This window comes from Fringilla coelebs (assembly GCF_963513975.1).
Source record: "Fringilla coelebs genome assembly, chromosome: Z".
Lineage (NCBI taxonomy): Eukaryota > Metazoa > Chordata > Aves > Passeriformes > Fringillidae > Fringilla > Fringilla coelebs.
The window spans coordinates 34,299,032-34,321,684 of NC_140031.1; the positions used below are offsets into that span (position 1 = coordinate 34,299,032).

Here is a 22,653-nt window from a genome sequence, read left to right on the forward strand (position 1 = left end):
ATGTCCCTGCAGCTTGCTGATGACTGCCTGCCGAAGCATTTGCCGAAGCATTTAGGAGCTGACGACACTCACTCCGCAGTCCTTTTGAAGCCGATAAAGACCGCTGTGCCGGTACCGAGTGCCCGGCCGGCCCCGCCGCACCCGACAGCGCGACCCCCCCCGTCCCGCCCCACTGCGCCTGCGCCAGGCGCCGCGCATGCGCGCTGTGCGCAGCCGGTTCCGGGCGGCGGCGCGGCCGTGCCGGAGGCGCAGCGAGCCCGGCCCAGCCCGGCCCGGCCCAGGTGAGGGGCCCCGGGGAGCGCGGGGCGGGCGGCGGGAGCGATCCGCGGCGTCAGGACGACAGCGAAGTAAAGGCAGCTGCCGCTACTGCCCTGTGTGAGGGGGTGTTTTTTGTTTTACGTTTTTTTTTAAAGCTGGTCGCTCTGAGACGTTTGACTTAGTCGCACGCAAGCGGTGAGGGTGTGTGCGGGTGTTCTCACTCCTGGCTGGGTAGGAACACCAGTTTGAATCGAGAGTCCTTAAAAAGGAGCCAAAGGCTCTCATACCATAGGCGAGAAATGTGGTCTCAGTGCTCCCTGCGCTCACTTTCTGTTAACGTAGCTTAACTTACCTTGACAGAGTTTTTTTCGAAGAACTGGACCAGATCCGAAAGTGTAATGCAGTGACAGCCTCTCTGTGGTTCACTTGAATTAGCAATGCTCGTCCGTCCTAGCGTTAGGAGGCTTTATTACATTTGCGTGGCAAGGATGTGGTAGTAGAAGGGTTACAGGAGTGGCCTCTGGGAGAAGCTGCCAAAACCTTTCCTCTCGTCTGGCAGAGCCACTGCTAGAGGGCTCCAAATGGACTGGCCACTGGCTAAGGCCAAGCCCATCAGTTATCCTCGGGGATAACAAGTTTAAGAAAGTGAAAAACTGCTACACAACAGCAGCCCAGGGAGAGAAGTGAGAACATGAGAGAAACAGCCCTGCAGACACCAAGGAGGTGCAGAAGGAGGGAAAGGAGATGCTCTGGGTGCTGGAGCAGAGATTGCTCTGCAGCCCATGGTGAATGCTGTGGTAAAGTAGCCCGTGTGTGTTGCAGCCCATGGAAGCCCGTGGTGAAGCAGGTGTCCACCTGCAGCCAGTGGAGACCCCCATGATAGACTGGTTGGATGCCCAAAGGAGGCTGTGACTCCATGGAGAGGAGGCTGTGCTGGACCAGGCTTCTGAAAGGACCAGTGGGACCATGGAAGCAGGAACCCATGCTGAAATAGGTTTTCTGGCAAGACTTAGGATCCACACTTGAGCAGTGTGTTCCTGAACAACTGTACCCCATAGAAGGGACCTGCGCTGGAGAAGTTAATGAAGCGCTGCAGACTGTGGCTGGGATCCCATGCAGAGCTGGGCAAAGTGTGACTGTGACCTCATTTCCTGACCCCCTACTCCGTTTAGGGGGTAGAGGTAGAGAAGTTGGTAGTGAGTGAAGTTGACCCCAGAAGGAAGGAAAGGTGGTGGGAATGTGTTTCTAAATCTTTTTGTGTTTCTTACTATTCTACTCAGTTTTCATTGGTAAAAATAAATTTCCTTGGCTTGAGTCAGTTTTCCCTATAACAGTAATTGCTGAGTGATCTTCCTGTCATTATGCCATAAGCCCTTAATCATAGTTTTGCCCCTTTTCCAGTTGGGGGACAGTGATAGAACAACTTTGTGGCTATCTTTCAGTAAGTCAAGCTTAAGGCTACACAGATGCTTATTACTTACATTGACTAAGTTGGGTAAGCAAGCCAAGGTCCCTTTCCAATCTTTCCAGTACCTTGTTTTTTCTTTCTTTATCTTGTGTGTCTCTGTGGATGGTTTTAGGGTGGATGGTTTTTTATGTGTGTGGTTAATGATGTATCATAGAATGTCCTGAGGTGGAAGAGACCCACAATTATAGAGTCGTGGAGGTTGGAAAAGACCTTCAAGATCATCAAGTCCAGCATTTAATTGAAAACCACGCTTTCAGCTAAACAATAGCCCAAAGTGCCAGATCCAGTCATTTCTTGAACACTTCCAGGGGTGGTGACTCCACCACTTCCATCCTTGTGGGTTTTCAGGACTTGCCTGGATTTGGTCGAGAGGAAGATTCAGACCAGTTTTGATGAGAGGATTGGACTAGATGAGCTCTGGAAATCTTTGTTCTAAAACTGTCTGATTCAATGATTCTTACTAGGAGTAATAGACATGGGTATGGATTTACCAAGGAAAAATTATGCCTGACCACATGATTGCCTTTAATAAATAATAATTGGATTTGCAGTCAAGTGGAGGAGTAGATGTCCTCCTCTTGAACAAGACTTTCAACACTGTCTCCCACCCTGCTCCTGTATCAAAGCTAGGATGTATTTCTGCTGGTGGGGCTGCCCTCTGCATGGACTAGAGGAACAGGTGATGGAAACCTCAGGAATTTCAGAAATGACAAATGCCCACTTGGCCCACCACTTACGGATGGGCTGGGGAGCAGTTCCGTGGGGTGGCCATAGGCCCTGGCAGGCATTGCTCAGGATGTGTGGCAGAGCTCTGATGGGGTGAGATTTGTCTGCCTCTGCTCTGCACACCTCAGATCTCATATTGACATGTCTGGTTCTGGGTCCTTGTATAGGGAGAGATAGGGACTGAATTCAGCAGAGATACGGAGATAATGGGGCTGGGGCCTTTTCCCTGTGAGGAGAGGCTGTGGTTTCTAGGACTGTTCAGCTGGGAGGAGGGACAGCTGAACAGTCGTAGCCAGTAGCAGTCCTGGCACCGATGGGAAGGAATGAAAGAGGCGTAGCCAGGCACTTCACAGGAGTTCATGGAAAAAAGAGCTAAAGACTAGTAATGGAGAGAAAGCTTTTATTGATCAGGAGGGCTCAGTAAAGTGGTGCCTTCCCCGATCTTGAGAGTTTTCAAAGGCAATCTGAGACAAAGGCTTGAGCAACCTGGCCTGACTGCATGTCTGAACTTCCTTTGAATGGGAGGTTGAACAAAAAGCATTTTTAGGTCTCTGCCAGCCTTGATTATCCATGGATCCTGTAAGTTTTTTGGACATTCTGTATGAATACACAGTTACCTTTGCTAAGGGTGAATGCTGAAGACTGAGGAACTGTTTAGGTAGGGTTTAGTTTAATTGCACTGATACAGCTGTTGCATTGTAACTATCCTGGGGATGTTTAGTTTATATTGATAGAAATTTAGGATTTGTGTCTGATGCAAGGGCAACGGGCTTCTAGTCTATCTGGAATAGCTGATTTGTGCTTACATTGAAAGTATGTTCTGTGCTTGTAATGATTCTCTGTAGTAGTTTTTCCTTTTAATGTGGGTAAAAAAAAATTACCTGATGAGAGATACAATATAATTCCAGCGTGTTCATGTCAAAACTGTCCAGGAAGGAGCCTTACCTCATTTTGCTGCTTATTGGGTAGAATGGAGGGGGCTTGGGTTTATATATACAAATAGGTTGATACCTCTAGATCCACTGGAGTTATTAGCCATACTCAACAGATCTAGATACATCTGGAAGTGTTTGCTGTAGCAATATTTAATTTTTTTTTTAAAGCAAGATATCAGCTCTAGTTTAATGAGTGTTCATTTATTATATGGACACTTACTGTCTAAAAATGCTATAACATCTATTCTAAAACTATACATAAAAAACCAACACTGATGCTGGTATGATTTCTTCTCCTGCACTTTGAGACATATAATCCACAAGTATATGGGAGTACCTCACTGCTTAACTGTGAGGAATTTGTGTTCACTGATCTATTAATGTAGCTATTAATTTTGAGTTTTCCTGCCACAAATGGTGTTTTTTTGTGGCACATGCAATGTTGCTTGTATCCAGGCTTTAATTCCATCTTTTTTTTTTAAGTGGCAAGATTCTGAATGTGTCACGCTAATAGCAGTCTTGAAATTTGAGTATTTTCCATGTATATATTTCCTCAGTGCTTATTGCAAAGGATTACACTTAGGTTTTCAACAAGTACTAGCTTTTTTGTTTTTTTGGGGAAGCCATTCCAAGGGACTGGAGGTGAGTTTATAGTAAACTGAAATATTTGAGTATTTGCAGTGGCCATCAGTTTCATTGGTGTGCAATAAACTGGCTTCTGATTTCTCTTTAATGTAGGTTTACGTGTGCTTGTGAGTACCTGCATATTCTAGCTTACAGAGAAGGTTTTCACTTCAAGTCTTCCAGCCCCTAACTGCAATTATCATTTGCAGTCTCACATGTTGGTCTTTTGTTTGTTTTACTTCTGGTTTTGCATTAAATGATGGAAAGTTTGTGGATAATTTTGCATTTTAAATCATATTTGTGAGACTGTGAACATTCCTTTTTAGATGTCTCATTTTCAATTCAATGAAATATACTTAAAATGCTCTCAAGAATACATGCTCTCAGAGTACTCATATGCTGTGCCATATGGAATGGTATATTTGTGTAGCTTTAAGAAATGTCTTTAACGCATTCTTTGTGCAGGACAAATGAGTATTCACCATTTCTTGGGTTCAAGCCCAAAAGACAAGGTGATATGGTAGACTTTGGAGAGGGAAGAAAATGCTTTAATCCTTGCATCTGTTGTTAAATACACATAAATATAGGGGGGCATGGGGAGGGAGTAAAAAATAGCATGCTCTCCTTCCTAGTCCTAAGTATATTTTTTGAATCTCTCTTGCAGATCGAAATTTAGCATCATATGACAGAGCCAAAATGTTGGATGACATCAAGAAGCGATTTGAATTTCCTAATGCAGTTGTTCAGTCACAGGTAATTTTTTAAAAACATTGAAACAAATCAAGTTTGTATATATGTTTGTATATGTTTGTTCCGGTAGCTGCTGATCTGCCTATCTGTTAGTTTGGTTTTTTTTTCCAAAGTCAGAAAACCAGAGAAACAGAGTATTCTTAAATCACAGTCAAATCCTAATTGCCCGCTCTGTGTAATTGAAACACAGGACATAATTGCTCATCGCTATAAAGGCTCTTCAGGAAAATCACAAACTTTCCATGACTGGAAGTTTGGAGTGTGGCCAAGTGGTTTTTGGTGATCTTGTGATCTCCAGAAGCCAGAAATTACCAGATGCCGTTTGTGAGGCTGAAATACTTTGTAATATTTCATAGAACTGCTCTGTTTCTTCCTTGGTGGTGAGAACTGATGAACTACTGCAGTCTTGTCTGTCATCATGGGATAAGTATATGCAACTCAGCTCAGCCCCCTTTATTTTCTGATCCACGCATTTGTTCCTCATCATTTTCACCTGAAATGATAATGTACAAAAAGTGTTTATCACAGTATGCTTAATGGACAGGAAAGAGTAATACTAGTAATAGTCTCTGGTTCTTTACTTGGTAACATACGTGTTCTTTACTTTGGTAATTTCTCACTTCAGTGTTAAAAATGTATTTCTTTGGCTGTAAGTTCATTGCTAATTTTCCAGTTTCCTTCCTCATCCTGTTTTGTATTTAGGATTAAATATGTACCTATTTGTTTAGTGAAATAAGTTGATCAGAATGCGTTCTGTACAATCTGGTGCCTCTCTTGCCTCTTTCATTTCAGTCAGTTCACCTTGGTTTAACAGTAATTAAGTTTGAAAGAGAGATCCAAGTCTACTTGTCATCAACTTGGCATTTGGGAGAGAAAGCCATGTTCCTGAAAGCTGGAGTTCATCTAAGGTCTACCAAAGAGTGTTGCACTACAGATGAGTTTATACCATTATCTTTGATGAATAGGACTCAGCATCTTCGAAGCAGTCAATTTTTCTCTAGTGCAGAGTGTCCCTGTGGTACACTGTTGTATCGCTTAAATGTCTTGGCTCATTATTACAGCTGCACATCATTAAGGTCTACTTATGTGCTTTGGTTGATTTTGTCCTGTTCTTTGGCTGTTTTGGTAGTTTCCACTTGTATTCTGACTCTGGAAAGCATTCTGTAATCTTCAAGCTGTAATCGCGTCAGGATTCCACTTCATGAGACATGTCTTCTCTTTCTGGGACCAGCCCAGATATCTGCTCTGCAGAGTGTGTAGTCTGCACATGATCAGAAAAGTGAGGAACTTGAGCACAGATTTGTAGGTCGTGAATTTTTACTGCTTAATCAAGTTTTAGAAATGCAGGGAGCTAATCTGCATTTTAACTTTTCTGTGTAGCTAGGTCACTGCAAAAGCCAAGTTTCTATTGGGAAGCCCCTTTTCCTGTGTAACGGAAGTGTCTTAAGGATGTGGGTGTGAATTAACTTCTGAAGGTCCTTTTAAGCAGGAAAAAGATGTAGGCTTCCCTTGTAAGGGAACTGAAAGACATCTGATGGTCCTGGGGAGCACACTGTTGCTCTTGTGTTGGGTTAGCTGTAACCAGAGATAAGGGGTTACATTTGACTTGGTCCCGTTTTCTCCTTCTGTTTCCTCAAGAGTAAGATTTTCAAATAACCTGTCTTTTTAAGTCAAATGTGTTAGAGTACATTTCCTTACTTGTGAAAAGCACAGTCCTTGTAGTCTAGGAGTGCTTCAGGTGATGTCTTTGCAAGAAATATAAGCTTTTATTTAGGTTTGTTATGACAGGGTAGCAACTTGTGCATGACTGAAGTGGAAATAAATCTTGAAAGGAGAAGGAACCTTGAAGCACGGAAAATAGTCTGTTCATGTCTTTTTATATGCTAACAAAAATGAAATGCTAATTTTAATTTTTATTCCTTGCTGGCCTAGTTTACTTTTTCGAAAAGTAATGATCTGTCATTAGCAGAGAAGAATAGAAGCAGCAGCTGTTCTGGGCTTATTGATAGTCTGAAACATTTTTGTGCTGTTACTATGAAAACATGTCTTTCTGTCTTTCACAAAAATGGGCTTTCTGTGTAACAGTAGCAATAATTATGAAACAAGACAGAGTAAGACATTACAGATGTGTGAGAAAGCAAAAGCCTAGGTTCAAACAACCTGACACCTTTGAGTGTATTTCAGTTCACATTTAGATTTTGAAAGACAGTGTGAGGAAATCAGACTTCTACTAAAATAGAATGAGGAACCTAATCTTTACCTCAAAAGAATAAACCTGGGCTGTTTTGGGGAACTGAAGCTTTTTGTTTTGAGGACCTTGACTGCTTAAAGCTTGTTAATGATTTCTGCCATGGAATAGCTTCATGAGGAATAACGGGAATGTCAAATGCCCTGTTTAAAGGAAATGAAATATTTCTCGCAGAAGCTGTGATAAAGGGATATGCAAAGTGCTTAAGGCAAAACTTGTGGTGCAAAAATTTGGGCAGTTTGCTTAGATGTGCAGTATTCTGCTTCCTCTCTTGCTTCTGCTTCCCTATATAGTACAGGATTTAGTAATTACTACCACTTTTAATGACATGGAGATCTGTGCAGCCGTGGAGGTATAAAGTTTATTGAAGTTGTTGCATCAAAATATCTGCAATTCCTAAATACCTATGTACCTGTAAAAAGAGGCCTTTGGACTTAGGGGAGCCCTGTGGAAGTTTGTTTCTTTTGTGCCTCAGCATAACAGTAAAAGTTATTATATCAACATTATAGAAATTTTTGACCCTAAAGCACATTTCAGCCTCAATATCCATAAGGTTGGTATTTCAATTATAATAAAATGATCATACAGCATTGTAGGGACTTCTTAATGGAGAATTTAAAAATCATGCATGTATTCTTATTTCTTTTCATGTCATTTCTTTTAATGTATCTTTGTGTGTTTTTTGTTTCTTTTTCTTTTTAGGCAGTCGGCCATCTGATTGCTGCAGTACTGAAAGAAAAAGTTTCTTCGAAGAAGATCAGACAGGCTTCTGACCAGGTCTGTGGCATTTTTTTACTTTCACCTCCTCTTCCATCCTTATATGATTATTTGGCGTGCTTTTTCTAGGTTTTCCTATTTTCCACTGTGTAATTTTAATGCAATTCTAGAAGTTAAATAAGGTAGTTATCAATATGTATTTGGGCATACAGAAACAATTAAACTCTGGCATCGAAAGAGCAGTTTTACTTCCATTACAAGATTTAATGGCAGAAGCCTTAATCCTGCAGAATACCTGTATCTAGCTATGTTCAGTTTAAAAGAGTTTAATGTAGTTATGTTACTGAGAGTGAAGTATGTAGACTGAGACATTGTCTCTTGAGTTGGAGATTTGTTTACATTGCTTTAAAGATTTCAAGAAGTATGGCATTTTACATCCCTGCATTGGTGTTATATTTCATATCAGGTAACTTGACATTTTATTTCTTCAGGAGGGAACAGGATGTAAAGGCATACTTAGCATTTGCGTTTTAAATTAGTCAAGCTCTTAAGTGCATGTCTTTGTAACAGAGAGGTATATGTAATGTTGGCAATTTCAAGTGTCACAGCAAATGGGAAAGGTGTTAGCTAGGATTTGTTCCTCTGGTTTTTCTCCCCAAAATCTGACATGTCTAGAAATAAACAGAAGTTGATCTGTGGATTTTTATTCCACAGTCTAGGGACTTCACCCTAATATACCCAGACCTGAGAAGTGCTACGTTTTGATGTGGAGGAGTACTGGATGTGTGTAGTTTATCTAACAAAGGCTCTTTCACAGTCCTGATCATAATCAAGTTCCCAAATTATGTTCTAGTTTTGAGCTACAAGCTGATATTTTCCCCTTAATGCTGCTTATATGAAGGTATTAGACTGAAATACAGCAATACATTCCAGTATGCTTAGAAGCAGAAGGTTGTGCTGGTTAGACTTTGCAGACTCCCTTTATACACAGGAGTGTTTTGCAGTGTTGGTTGTTTTAAAACTTTCCTTGTTCTCCAGTTGAAAGTCAAAGTCAGCAAACTAATCTGTGAATACTAATTTACCGTGGAAACTAGCAGCAGTTTTGACGGTTACTGCCAAATCTTCATGCTTACTAGCAAATAGAACTTCATGTGTTTAGTAAAGCTGACTTACCTTTGGATAGCTCTTTGTACATCTGTCATTAGCTCTCTGTGCTACACCTTGGTGTAGACACAGCTTATCATAGCAGTTTCGGAGTTGTCTCCAATTGCATCCTTATTTTTTAAATCAGGAAATTGATGATAACCTGCCCGTGGGTGCCCTATCCCTGGATGTGTTCAAGGTCAGGTTGGATAGGAACCTGGGCAACCTGGTTGGCATCCCTTCCCATGTCCCAGACTTGGAACTAGATGGTCTTTAAGGTCACTTCCAACACAATCCATTCCATGATTCTATCTGCATAGGCACAGCTGAGAAGTTCATCTGAATTACCTTTTTGTCAGAGACAGTAAATGTTATGCCCTACCATCGGCCTAGACAGCAGAGGGCAAGAAAGTGGGAGCTGTCCCCGCTTTCCCTGACTTTTCTTTCAGTATTTGTCCTGACTTTCTCAGGAATAGAATCTGTACCCCAGCTACCTCTTGTGCTCTCTAAGGCTTCAGGAGAATGACAGCTGTTTTTTATTTAAAAGTGTGTTTGAGATGAACAAAGATAAATCAGTGTGATCTTTCTCATTACTTGTGTCCCATGCTTTTGCCTTCAGACTCCTGCTCTGAACCTGCTTTGGGAGAAGTGCTGCAGTGAGAATGTTGCCTTGCGAACAGCCTGCTGCGAGGGCTTGGTAGCACTTGTGGTGGAGAAACATGCTGAGCTGGACTATGTTCTTCATGGAGCTCTCAACCTAATTCCCTCAGCAAGGTAGTGTTTGGTCGCCTAATTTTTGTCAGCTGGTTATCAGTCATTGCTTTTCCCTAAAGAGAGGAAGAAGAGAAGTTCTGTGTCAGTATCTTCAGACAAATCATGGCATTAAGGACTGCTACTGCCTTGCCACTGCTGAAGGATATTGCTTTCACCTTTGCTATGTGACAGTGTGGGTCTGACATAAAAACTCTTAGAGTATTCTATGGATGTAAGCTGAAATTGTTAATAGTTCAGGCTAGTGCTCTGAACTTTGAACTGTGGAACCTCAGAAGTCAGTGAATTGCTTAGTTTTGTTACCCCTACCATAGAAAGGGGAAAGAAAATTACAGCAGCTTCCATTATGAGGGAGTATATTGTGGTTTAACCTCAGGCAGTAGCCAAGTCTCACAGAGCTGCTCACTCACTTCCCCACCAGTAGGATTAGGGAGAGGGTAAAAGGAGGAAAACTTGTGGGTTGAAATAAGTAAAGTTTAGGAGGGAGAGTGAAAGCTGTGCACAAGCAAGCCAAAACAAGAAATTAATTCACTGCTTCCCATGGGCAAGCAGGTCTTCGGCCATCTCCAAGTGATCAGGGCCCCATTGCATGTAATGGTGACTTGGAAAAATAAATGCCATCACTCCAAACACCCCCTCTTCTTTACCTCAATTTTATATACTGAGCATGATGTCATATGGTCTGGAATGTCTCCTTGATCAGTTGGGGTCACCCATCTTGGCTCTGTCTTCTCCCAGCCTGCCAAGCACCCCCAACTTCCTCCCCTGTGTGGTAGCATGAAAAGCAGAAAAGGCCTTGGCTGTGTGTAAGCCCTGCTCAGCAATAACAAAAACATCTCTGTATAACCAACCTGTGTTCAGCACAAATCTAAAACATAGCCCCATACCAGCCCCTGTGAAGAGAATCAACCCTATCCCAGCCAAAACCAGCACAGAGGGAAATAGCTTCATCAGTCTGTCAAAAAACTGATTTGTCAAATAAAGTCACCATAAGAATATGTATTGGGATTAGGAATGCTGCAGTCTGTTTCCTTGTCTGCTGAGGAAGAAATTACTTTGAAGCTACTTCCTCCTACACAACTCTGGAAATGGAATGCTTACATCTTGTAGTGTCTTTTGACCCAGACTGCCTGTCCAACATACTGAGAAAATGCATTTGTGAGGAAAAGAGGCCATGTATAACATTTAGAAATAGGAAGTCAAATGATGACTGGGGAGAGATTTCTAACCTTGGGGAGTTTGGGGAGAAATTTACCAACCTTACTAAGTTCGGTTTTGACTGCTAAGTGGATTTCTGCACCAAGTTATGTAATTCTCTTGCTAGAGACCGGTAGAGCTGTTTTTAGCCAAACCAGCTATTTAGAGCTATGTATGAGATATGCTGGTAGACTCAGCACAGAGGCTGCAAGAGCCATGCTATTCAAGACATGTTCTTCAACGCTTCTCACCTTCACATAATCAGTTTTATGCTAAGGTTTCTCATATTCAGTCTGAGCCAAATGTGAACTTCTTCTAACCTTGTGACTTGCTTGTTTATGGGTCTTGGTGTGTTGATGCTAATTCTGTGCTGGGTTTGCTATAAATAACTGCAGTTTCCTGTAAGAAGATTTGTAAATACATTTTTATAGTATGGGTAATCTCTGCAAACCACTATCCTCCAAATGATGACGCTTTGGGGCATTTTGGGGTTAAGGGAGGATTCTACATAAGAATAACAAATAAGTAACTGAGTACCTGTGATAAAACTGTGAGAATCTGAGTCCTGTGGCTTAAGATGGAGTAAAAGTTTTATTAGCTGTGATGCCATCATAATTTTTTGCCTTTTCTTTTTATGTACCTTTTATGTATTCTTCAGTATTCTTAGCATATCTAGTCAAAATTCTTTGTTATGGTATCTTAGCTAAAGTCCTGGTATTCTGCTAGGCCAGAAAACCAAACATGCTAAAGGCCTCACAGCTGGGGGCCGGAAAGTCTCATGTTATCTTGGAAAACCAAGGCCCTTTCTAGAACATATTTTGTAAACTAGGTTCAAGCCCATCTTGGGGGGAATACTTTAGAATAAGGAGATGTCATACCATTCATTTCAGCTCCTCATTTGGGAATCTCTGTCAAATATGCTAATTTTCAAGGTCTGTGAAATTGTATACATGATATACTGTGTGTGTGCATTTCGGTGTATTCCACCTTGATTAATTGTTGCACCTAAGGATACTTATTAAATACCAAGATAAAAACCCTTTTATGCCTTAATCGTCTCTGGTTCATCATTCTAGGACCAGGGAAAAGGCATCAGCTGTGGCCTGCAGACTAAGAAATTTGAATTTGCTGTTCAACTGAGGGTTTCTTACAATATAAACAGTTTATAAGGTTATGAAATATTAATACAGCCTTGTACTGCAGAAAATAAAAAGTTAAAATGAGATATTTAGAACTAAGTTAACCTTAAAAACAAACTCAGAGTTACATATAGAAGGGACTACAATCTGCTCCACTTCTACACTATTTGAAACTTCTTAAAATTTTTTTTTCATGTGTGAAACCAACACATGACTGATTGCTATACTAAGTGCTGGCAAGTTACATAGTAACTTTTAATGTATTTTTGGCTTCTTTCCGACTGCCACCCCCTCCTCCCCCAAGCTGCTACAAGTGAAACCGCATACACTATGGATTGCAAAGCCGGGTTTGTTGCGTAACCACAGAAGTCTGTGGTTTAAAATGTCTGTAGCCTCAGGAGCTCATTAAACTGACAATTTCGGATTGACTCTTTTCAGTGCTAGTACTTTTTTTTTTATCTTTAGAATTGTAGGCTACAGTCCCTCATCCTGTTCCCTGCCTAATTTTCATCTGTGTGGCTTTGCAGTGCTTGGTACTTCAGTGTTGCTGAAACAAAAATTAGCAGCCAGAACAACTAACAGAAAGGCATTTGCAACCACTGAGGACTTTCAATGCTGAATGGAGTCATATTTTGTTGGCAAAGGCTACTCACATTGTGTTCTTGCTTCTCTTCTGTTACAATGAATTTTGCAGGGGTTAAGTACACCTGCTGGATTGTATTTTGTCAGGTCTATCAAATTATTCACTCTAGAAAAGACATTTTGTTTTGGCAGAGATGGAGATCTCATGTTTGTCTGAGTTAACTTGTGTTATACCTTCTCATTGTATATATAGTTGTACTGTAACTGGCTCTTAAGTGTTTCCTTTGATGCCCTAAGAGTTTAAACTTTATGGAATATAGTATTCACATGCATGTTTGTGTGTTTATGCATATATAGAAAATATGTTTACTTATGTCGGCACATACATGTGTATTTTCACACGTTTTTAGGATTCATTTTCATCATTCTGTTTAAATGATGGTGGGAAAACACTGCCTGTGTTCAGTAATGAACAAGCATAAATAATCTACTGAAAAACCTGTGAAACAATTAATTATTGTAATCTTAAAGACACTGTCAGGAGGATCTCTGTGTAGCATGTTTTCAGAATATTTCTATTACTGAGCATCCATGCCTGCAGGAGATGGGAAATGGGATGGAAATCCTTGCAGTACTACATGCCTTTGTGTTGCTTGTTCAGGAGATGAGTGCAAAGCCTAAACATCTCTTCTCTCCCCACTTCCTGCTTGGGCATTAGGACCAGGAGTACTGAAGTTTCAGAACAGGAAAGATGGTTTTCTTACCAAGTATTTTATGGTTCATTTTATTCCACCTTGCTGCAGTTGCCCAAATGAAGCTGGGAAATAAACTTGCAAATTCCCGTTTCACTGGCTTTTTCTAGCAGTGAAGAATCTAAAAAGTTGTTCTCTCTCTCCCTCCCCTACAGCCCTCCAAAAATCTCCTTCCTCTCTGTGTTTTAGGTTGACTATATTGGGATTTAGAAGACTGCAGCAGATCTTCCTATTAGTTGCTTTGCAGCAGTTTTGCCAAACCTCAGTGTCTTCTTGTATTGTCAGATTTCAGTGCTTTGAGAGCCAGGTCTCACAACAGCCAGTCATTTTAAAGATTACAGGCACATCTTATAATTGATCCATTTTTGAAAGAGAGAGAGAAATACAAGCATATTCTATGACTTTTGATCTGGGTCAGTACTTTCTAGCACAGAAGAGAGAATACAGTACTTTGCTTTTATCTGAACTATAAAGTAAGTATTTAGTGGTGAGGAGATCCACTGTGGGACTCTAGATGCTCCCTGGCATGCCATACTGCCTTATAGAAGAGTCTGTCTGCAGGTGGTGACAAGCTTGGTAAAAGTTTTACAATTAAAAGTGCTGTTTGCCTTGTTTTCCCATTCTTGTAATATATGGTAGAAGCAACCTGTCAAAAGTTTTAATTGATGGGTGAATATTCTCTTTGCTGTTTTGATCATTATGTGAAAAGAAAATAAAGACTCGTAAATGCACAACTTCCCCAGAACAGCGTGGGAATATGTTAAGAGGTGTCCTTAAGTAGAACTCAGGTCTCAAGCGTCAATTTTGTTCCTTCTCTTATGTACGAATCAATTAATGTAGCTGCATACTTGATGGTAACTCAGTTTTTTTTGTCAACAGGAATGTGCACGGTTTAGTAAAAACTATTTGCAAGTTAATACAAATTCAAGCTGTTCAGCTGGGAAAAGATGGAGATGAGTCTGTTTGGAGTCTGTATGGAATCAGGTTAGTTTTACATTCTTTATTTAGAAACAATAATAACTTTCTGTCTGATTTCCAGGGGGAAAAAAAGAAGAAAATTAGGTTAATACTGGATTTTGATCTTATTCCTTTTTGTGTGTTTTGCTTTGTTCACATTGCACAGGTAATGAAGTGCTGGCATAGGTTGCCCACAAAGGTTGTGGAATCTCTGTCCTTAGAGATAATGGAACCTGACTGTTTGTGATAATGGGTAGCCTTTACTAGCTGACTGCTTGAGCATGTGGGTTGGACTGGGTGATCTGAGTAGGTCCCTTTCAACCTAAATGATAAAGTGATCCTGTGGTTTTTGGTTTTTTGTGGTTTTTTTTGGTTGAAAGTTTTAAGGAGTTTTAATACAAGGATAAGGTTGCCACCATAAGCTTGAAAGGGACAGTGGCAGTGGGGCAATGGGAGGCAAGACAGGGAGAGAAAACAAGTACTAGTACTTGTTCAAATATTGGATGATTTCTAATATTTCTTTTAATAAATAGTTTATTTTAAAGGTGTGGATCAGTTCCTTCTCACTTGTTTTTCCCGCTTTGTTCTTATTACAAAAGTCAAGTTCCCTAATGTCTTTGCTGTTAAGGTGATTGACGTGTAAAAATAAAAAACTTAAAGATGTAGAGGTACTTCTCTAAAGCTTCTTGTCATGCAATATCAGACTTTTGAAGATGACATCCTAGTGACTTCATCCATCTCTTGAGAAACTATGGGTCAGTACTGACGTTAAAAGCCTCTGTTGTACCTTTTCTGGAGAACTGAAAAGCTTGGTAGATGTTATGAATGCTTTTCAAGTTGCTTTTTATGCAGTTAAGAGGTATCATTGTAGGAGGCTGTAGCTATAAAGGCTTAAAGATATAAAATGCATTATTTGAGAGACAGCAATCACGTCTTCAATTGAGCAAAATGAAATAGTGAAGAAAGTGAAGCAGGCTTTTTGGTGTGCTGGATGTGTTTGCATTCCTGGAATCCTTCATGTGGCTGTATCAGTTGTCTTTACAAAATCCCTACTTGTATAGAGCAATTTAAATGAAAAGGTAGGTAACAAAGAATGAATTCTTTTGGAACCTTTTTTAAAAGCTTCTGCTAGAAGAATCTAAGTTAAAGGAACTTAATTCTGGCTTCGTATGAAAAAGAGGGTGGTAGGATTTACTGGAATAAAGAATAAAGACTGGAATAGTCTCTAACCAATGGAGCAAAGAAAAGTCATTACATTTTTTCATGCTCACTAAAAGAGAAGGTGCTGGTAACATACAATGCAAGTGAAATTTGGTAATTCAGAATGGTATTAAGTAAAGTAATAGAGAACTAAAAATAAGAAGCAGACTTTTATTTAGCCAGTATGGTTTTTGTTTTCTCTTTTGGTTACAGTTAACTTTAATAAAGAGAAATGATTGCTTGACATAGGGTTGGAGCCCTGAGATTTTGAAACTTGACTTCTGGTTCTTAGTATAGAGAACAGCCTATCTATTCATTGTAATGTAACCATTTTTGTAGTTGTGCTCCATGAAATGCCATTAAAACCTGATTTTTTTGTAAGGAATTGAAGAATGTATACAGTAGCTCACCAACAGTAATCTCCCATTACAGTGTTCATAAATTATGTTGTCAACTGTGCAAAAGTATTCCATATGGAAATCATCAATGAAGAATCAAAGTGCAACAGTACATTCTCAAGTGGTTTGCTGTTGTCACCAGTATTACAGGGTAATAAATAAATTGTTTAGGCCAATGTTAATTCTGGACAATAGAATTCATTTTATAATACAGCTTCTTGGGATGACATAATATCATGATCAGTTCCTAAAAAGAAATGGAAGAAAATTAATGTGTTTCAGATTTGTACATTTAATTATATAGTGTTTTCCTGGGATGGAGTTAGCTTTCTCCAGATCAGCCATCTGCAGCCAGAACTGTGTTGATAACACACCAGTTTGAGCACACAGCTGAGCAGTGCTATCCCTCCAGCCCATTGTCATCCCTCAAAGGGCCAGTAAGGGAGGGGTGGTCTAGACTTTGGGAGGGGACATAGCCAGGATAGCTTACTCAATCTAACAAAAGGGATATTTCTTACTGTATGACACTGTGCTCAGGAGTAAAAAGTAAGAGGAAGGAGCTGGGAGTGGATTTATTGTCAAGGTCTTCCAAAACAGCTGCTATGCATACCAAAGCCTCACTGCCCAGAAAGTGGCTACACATTGCCTGCTGATGGAAATTAAAGAATTTTTTTTTTCCCTTGCTTTGTTTTCTGGCTTTGTTGTTCTTTAGTAAACTGCCTTTATCTTGACCCAGGAAGGGCTTCTGTTAGCATTCTCAGTGCAAGTGGTTTATGATATACATGTACAAAAAAAGGAATATTATTTTTTTCTGAAAGTTGTTAGCCTTTTTTTTAATGAACTAGTATTTCATTATATTATTAATGATTCATCATGCATGATTTTACTGTTTTAAAGTTCTAGAGAACTGCTACTTTTCTGAATTCAAGATTCAGAGCAGGTAGCAGAATGCTTTAAAAATGTATATTTGATGGAGTGAAGTGCTGTTCCTGAAAGGACCAGCTTTCTGAAAGGGGCAAGGTCACATCTGCATACACAGAATGGTATGTTGACTGCAGACATTGTTTCCTCATACAGAAAAAGAAGTCTGTCACTGAATTTGTCCTTTAAATCAGATTGGAGCTCACTTCTGTTCAGAGATATAACAAAAATGTTCAGATGACCTAAAAGTTAAAAATAATGTATGTTTTATTGTGAGATTTATCTTTGTTTGCCTGGACATTTCCATATAATGAGTTGGTAACCACTATGTTTGCTTGTGTGTTTTGCTTTATCCTGAACCCACTAGCAGTAATTTAGGGTAGTGGTGCTGTAATGCCATTAAAAGATGTATGTTTTACAGTGCTATTCTAGCAATTCTTAAGATGGTGCTGACAATAAATTGCATCTACGCACCTCAGTTTTCTTTCTGCTAATAGCAGAAATTATCAAGTGGAACATTCTTGGTTTGCACTTTTTAATGCTTCATTATTAATCATTGTTCATTGTGGAGTTTAGCTGACTTATTTCATCATCCAGTTCAGTGGAGTTTTACTAGTCTCAGAACTTACAAGATGTGTAATATAAGGTTTGCTTTTTTCCCTAAATAATAAGCCATTTTAATTTGAAACTTGATGTGTCAGGTGCTGACTTTCAGAACGTTTCCCTGGCTTTGGTGTCATTGCAGCATTTAAATGATGACTGGAGATGTATTCTCTTGATTAGGAAAGGTGGTTAATTTTTAAAATATGACAAAGTTATTGAAATAAGAAGCTGCTATAACCCTATATGTCTTTACAAGGACTATGTACTTTCAAGGTCCTGGCATTGCATGTGGACAGTATTTCTAGTTAACTGTCTGATAAGGATCTGGTCTTTGATGTTGCTGGATTCAGGTGCTAGACAAGCAACAACTTTTTTGCCTCTTGCATGCTGTCATCTTTGGAAAACTGCAATGAAGCAATAACCTTAGCTTTTCTAGTCTATGCACAGATTCTAATTTCAGTAAAATATTTACAAGATCTAGGACGGTGGACATATGAAGAATATTAAGTAAGTTGACTAATTTTTGAGAAATGAATGTGAGAAGTGACAGCCCCAAATATGAGGGCCAGATCTGTAATATGCATCGTTTGTGTTCTTAGTAGGACATCTGTTTTCTGAACATATTTCAAGTAGCCCATAGTATAAGCCAGCTTTGTGAAAGAACTTTTGTCTTCAGATTATTTATTTCCCTGAAAAGAAACACATATCTTAAGAAGAAAAATTATTTGATGAGCAGAGTGGGAACCAGTATTAAAAAAATCCTGTGTTTTTAGCTGTGTTGTAACCACATAGGAAAGAAAATGAGTCATTAGGTATGTAAATACTCTTCAACCAGCGTTAATAGTTTGGTGGGCCTTTAATTCAGCTGATGGCTATGTAATTCTTTGATGATCTTCACAACCAGTCAGTTGCCGAAGACTCAAAAAATGTTAACATTGAAAATGTAAAAAAAAACATAATGATTTTTCATAAACAGTGCTTTGCTAGGCATAGCGTAACTAAAAATTCCTGATTATAGTAGGTAAGTATTACCTCTTTAGTTTAGCTAAGGGAAGCCTTAATGTACCATCACATTATGCATTTCAAATTTGCCAGGTAATGGGAAAAATGAGATTTTTTATTCTTTTATGGTGTTCTTTCTGATCTCACTCACTTCACTTGTAACTGAGTTGGTTCAGTGCTGCTAAAGATGAAGCCCGTGTTGTATTGCAGTGTTAATGGATAGTGAATGTTGTCTCCTCTAGTAAAAAGACTGTTGGAAATTCTGGCTTTTTTCATCCTCAGTTTTTAAAACAATGGTAGTAAGTGAAATAGCATTGTAAATTGTTCCTAAAAGTCATATTTGACTGTCACTCACGTAGTGTCTGAAACTGAGGCAGTGTCTTTTGAGATACACCACTTCAAGGGATAACTTTGAAATCATCCACTACTCTGTAGGCAAACCTCCTTTAAGGTCTTGCTGGTGTGTACCCCAAATTTGTTGGACCTGTGAGCTGGAAAGATGGTTAACCAAACTGAAGGTGGTGGTTTGCAGCAGATTTATGCTGCCTTTCTCTGTTTGCCTTTCAACTTACAGCATAGAATGGTTTGAGTTGGAAGGGTCCCTAAAGATCACCTAGTTGCAGCACCCCAGTCCCCAGACAGAGACGCCTTCCACTAGACCATGTTCCTCAAAGGCTCATCCAGCCTGTCCTTGACCTGTAGGGATGGGGCATCCAGAACTCTAGTCAGTAAGTTACTCTAGTTAAATGACTTTGGTTTTGTTTCTGACAGAGCATGTTATGTACTTCACCTTCCTAGAGTTTCCTCCACCTGGAAGAAATTTTTATCTCATTTCAGAAGTTTGAGAAAATATCTTCTTTTGATAGTGTAGCAATCTTAGCAAAGCTGGTAAAGGGAGTTGGTAAAAGGAAGAGATTAAATTGGCTGTTTCGACAGCCATGCTTATAAGATAGTTGTTTTGCATACTTCCTTTCTTTGTTATAGATATAAATGTGATTTCTTTGTCTTTCAGGAGCACTCCTCATCCATTAATCACTGTCCTAGAAAACAGACCTGATTGCTGGCCAGTTCTACTACAGCAGATAACCACATTTTTCCATCAGTGTCCAGAGAGGTAAATGAATGAAAAATTTTAAAAAGCCTAGCAAATGTAGACAGCTGAATTATACCGCTGTAACTATTTTGCTGAAGGCAAACAAGCTGTCTTTTGTGAAAGTTACTTGTAAAATGTAATGATACATTTACAATGTATATATTTATAATTTAATGTATACAATGTATATATATGTATAATTTACTATTCACCATTTAAAATTGTATAAATAATAATTATTTATTAATTAAATACTGGTATAATCAATTAAATAACAATTTCATAGCTTTTTATCAACTATGTAGATAAATTTTGTATGGGTATAGAATAACTGGTGCAAAACTGTTAGCATATTTGAATTTTTTTTAAAAATCAGCAATTTGGCTTATCAGCTTCATAAAAATTTTGACTGCTTAGTCATAAAAAGTGAATACAATACAACTGTAACTCATCTATATAAAATGATGGGATGATGAAGGAAAAGTGAAGATGATTAAATCACCAGAAAGGATAAGGTCTTGAAAAACAATGTATCCTTCTGATGAAAAAATACAGAAAAAAATCAGAGGGACAGCCTTATTATAAAGCATTATTAAAATGACCAAATACCCCAGAGCCAACAATCTCAGCCTTTTCTTTGTGCTTACCACTAAGGAATTTGTCCAATAAAGCTTCGGTGTAAGACAACGAATCTGTGACATTCTCAAAGAGAACTGTTTTCAATGATTTTACACCTATATGTATGCTTTTCAGATAAAAATATCCCTTTTTTCCAGTTTTCTGAAAGACTAATAACAGAGTAATAGTGCAGAGAAATTGGCTTCTCTGTTCTCTTGCTTTTCACAAACAAACAAGTTAATTAATCTCTTAAATTTCTGGTGGGTTTAGACCACATGATCAATAGTAAGACTTCCAAGCAAAAGTATGTTTTGCTCAATTTAATTGATCACAGTATTTTTCTAATGTTGTTAATTCTTTAACTCAGCTGCTGAATTTGGGACTCACATAGAGTCCCCTCAGATATATAAATGCAGAGAACTGTGGATTTTTTGCTGGTGGCTTCTTTTGAATTAAAGAATTCAATAAAACAGAAATTTTTCTTAATGAAAAGGAAAATATGAGCCATTCCTCTTGGTGCTCTTTGTTCAAGATTTCTGTGGATAAAGTGCTAGACTGAGAATGTGGAATCACAGAGTAATTTAGGTTTGGAAATGCCCTTCAGAACATGGAGTCCAGCCATTAACCTAATGCTGTCAGGTTCCCCACTAAACAGTGTCCCCGAGTGTGATGTAAACAAGCTGTGTTGATGTAGACCTATTATTGAATTCTTTCTACAGTATTGCTTCAAGACTGAGTCTTGATGCAAAACTGTAGAAACTTGTTTAAAGCAGAGTTTTGATTTCCTGTCAATGTCTGCAGAGGGATTTGGACAGACTAGATCTATGGGCTGAGGCCAGTGGTATGATGTTCAACAAGGTTCAACCCCAAATGCAGGTCCTGCAGTGTGGTCTCAACAATTCCATGGAGTGCTACAGGCTGAGGGAAGAGTGGCTGTAAAACTGCATAAAGGAAAAGGACCTGAGGGTGCCAGTTGACAGCATCTGAACATGAGCCAGTGTGTGCCCATGTAGCCAAGAAGGCCAATGGCATCCTGGCTTGGATCAGAAATAGTGTGGCCAGCAGGTATAGGACTAGGAAATGTACTTGGCACTGGTGAGACTGCGCCTCAAACCCTTTGTCCAGTTCTGGGCCCCTCATGACAAGAAGGACATGAAGGTGCTGGAGCAAATCCAGGATAGGGCAATGGAGCTGGTGAAGGGTCTGGAGCACAGATCTGATATGTAGCAGGTGGGGATGTTTTGCCCAGAGGAAAGGAGACTGAGGGGTGACTTTATCGCTCTCTGCCTGAAAGCAGGTTGAAGCCAGGTGGGGGTCATCCTGTTCTCCCAAGTAACAAGTGGCAGGATGAGAGTAAATAGGCTCAAGTTGCATCAAGGGTGGTTTAGATTGGCTATTAGGAAAAATTTCATCATGGGCTTGTCAAGCATTGTAACAGCCTGCTCAGGGAAGTAGCAGAGTCACTGTCGCTGGAAGTATTCTAAAAGATCTGTAAATGCAGCACTTGACATGGTTTGGCAGTGAGCAGAGCTGATTGGACTTGAGCCTAAACAATTCTATGATTCTGTATTTGTTACTGTATTGACCATCAGCTTTATTTGATTGTTTTTGTAATGTCAAGGTCAGCTTGTATTCCTAACATGGGCAAGCCAAAAGATTTTTTCTGTGATAATATTTTACTGGGAAGCCAAGTTGGTTAAAACAGTTCCTCTTTCACTTAATTGTACCATTCTGCAAAAACTGATAAGTAAAGGATGACTCCTTTTTACTGAAATTATATTTTGTGTGTTTTAAAAAGATATTTCTCAGAATGGCACATTAGTCTGTTATGGCATTCAGCAAAGAAAGTCACTTTTTTGAATTGACAAGGAAAAAAAGAATAAAATTAGGAGTTCTGTAACCTGCAGGTCCATATTGAGTCTTTTAAAAATTGCACTTTGAGGTATGGTTATGGTATTGAGTGTCATGACAATACTTAGATGTGGTAAGTCCAAGTTTTTTTGTGAGATTTAGCAATGTCAATATCTTTCTGTTAACTGGGTCTTGTGAGTTTTTGCAGGTAATGTCACATTACTTGGGTTTCCTTGTAGCTACGCTTTCAGTAGAAAGCATTCATGGCAAACTTATTTCTTGAACTACAGGGCAGAAGGTTCATGTGTTGGCATAATGGCTTCATTTCTAAGATACCTGTATTGTGAACCATCCCAGTTACGGGAATATGCTGAACTGCGAATGGGTTTGCTTAAGATCTTACTGCAACCTCATGGGCCAAAGAACAAAGAAGCACCCTCCATGCTGGAGTGTGAGATTCTTCAACTTCTGTGTGATTTGATTCCATGCTTGCAGGTAGAGTTGTTGCCTGACCCTACCTTTTACAAACAAATATTAAAAAAAATAGCAATGTTATTATTATTATTATTAATTATTATTATTATTACTACTACTATTACTATTATTATTGTCTTTCAAGTGTGCAAATATAGCATTCTTTTCCATTTTCTGTAGATGCAATTTGCTGATAATATATAAATCTAAAACTGTCTCTTTCTGG

At 39.3% G+C, this 22,653-nt stretch overlaps 1 protein-coding gene across 3 annotated transcripts in view; it reads left to right on the forward strand.

Annotated features, from left to right (window-relative positions):
• Nucleotides 1-216: 216 nt before the first annotated feature.
• FOCAD (focadhesin) overlaps nucleotides 217-22,653 on the forward strand; it is a 92,481-nt gene continuing 70,044 nt past the window's right edge. For 2 of the 3 annotated variants that reach the window (XM_084225893.1, XM_084225895.1), the window contains exons 1-8: nucleotides 258-281; nucleotides 4,126-4,228; nucleotides 4,676-4,764; nucleotides 7,712-7,786; nucleotides 9,489-9,643; nucleotides 14,190-14,294; nucleotides 19,404-19,505; nucleotides 22,244-22,448. In XM_084225893.1, the coding sequence (XP_084082019.1) occupies nucleotides 4,708-4,764; nucleotides 7,712-7,786; nucleotides 9,489-9,643; nucleotides 14,190-14,294; nucleotides 19,404-19,505; nucleotides 22,244-22,448 (699 nt within the window). In that variant the 5' untranslated portion in view covers nucleotides 258-281; nucleotides 4,126-4,228; nucleotides 4,676-4,707. Of the gene's footprint in view, nucleotides 282-4,125; nucleotides 4,229-4,675; nucleotides 4,765-7,711; nucleotides 7,787-9,488; nucleotides 9,644-14,189; nucleotides 14,295-19,403; nucleotides 19,506-22,243; nucleotides 22,449-22,653 lie in introns of all 3 variants that reach the window. The other variant, XM_084225894.1, reaches the window with a different exon arrangement.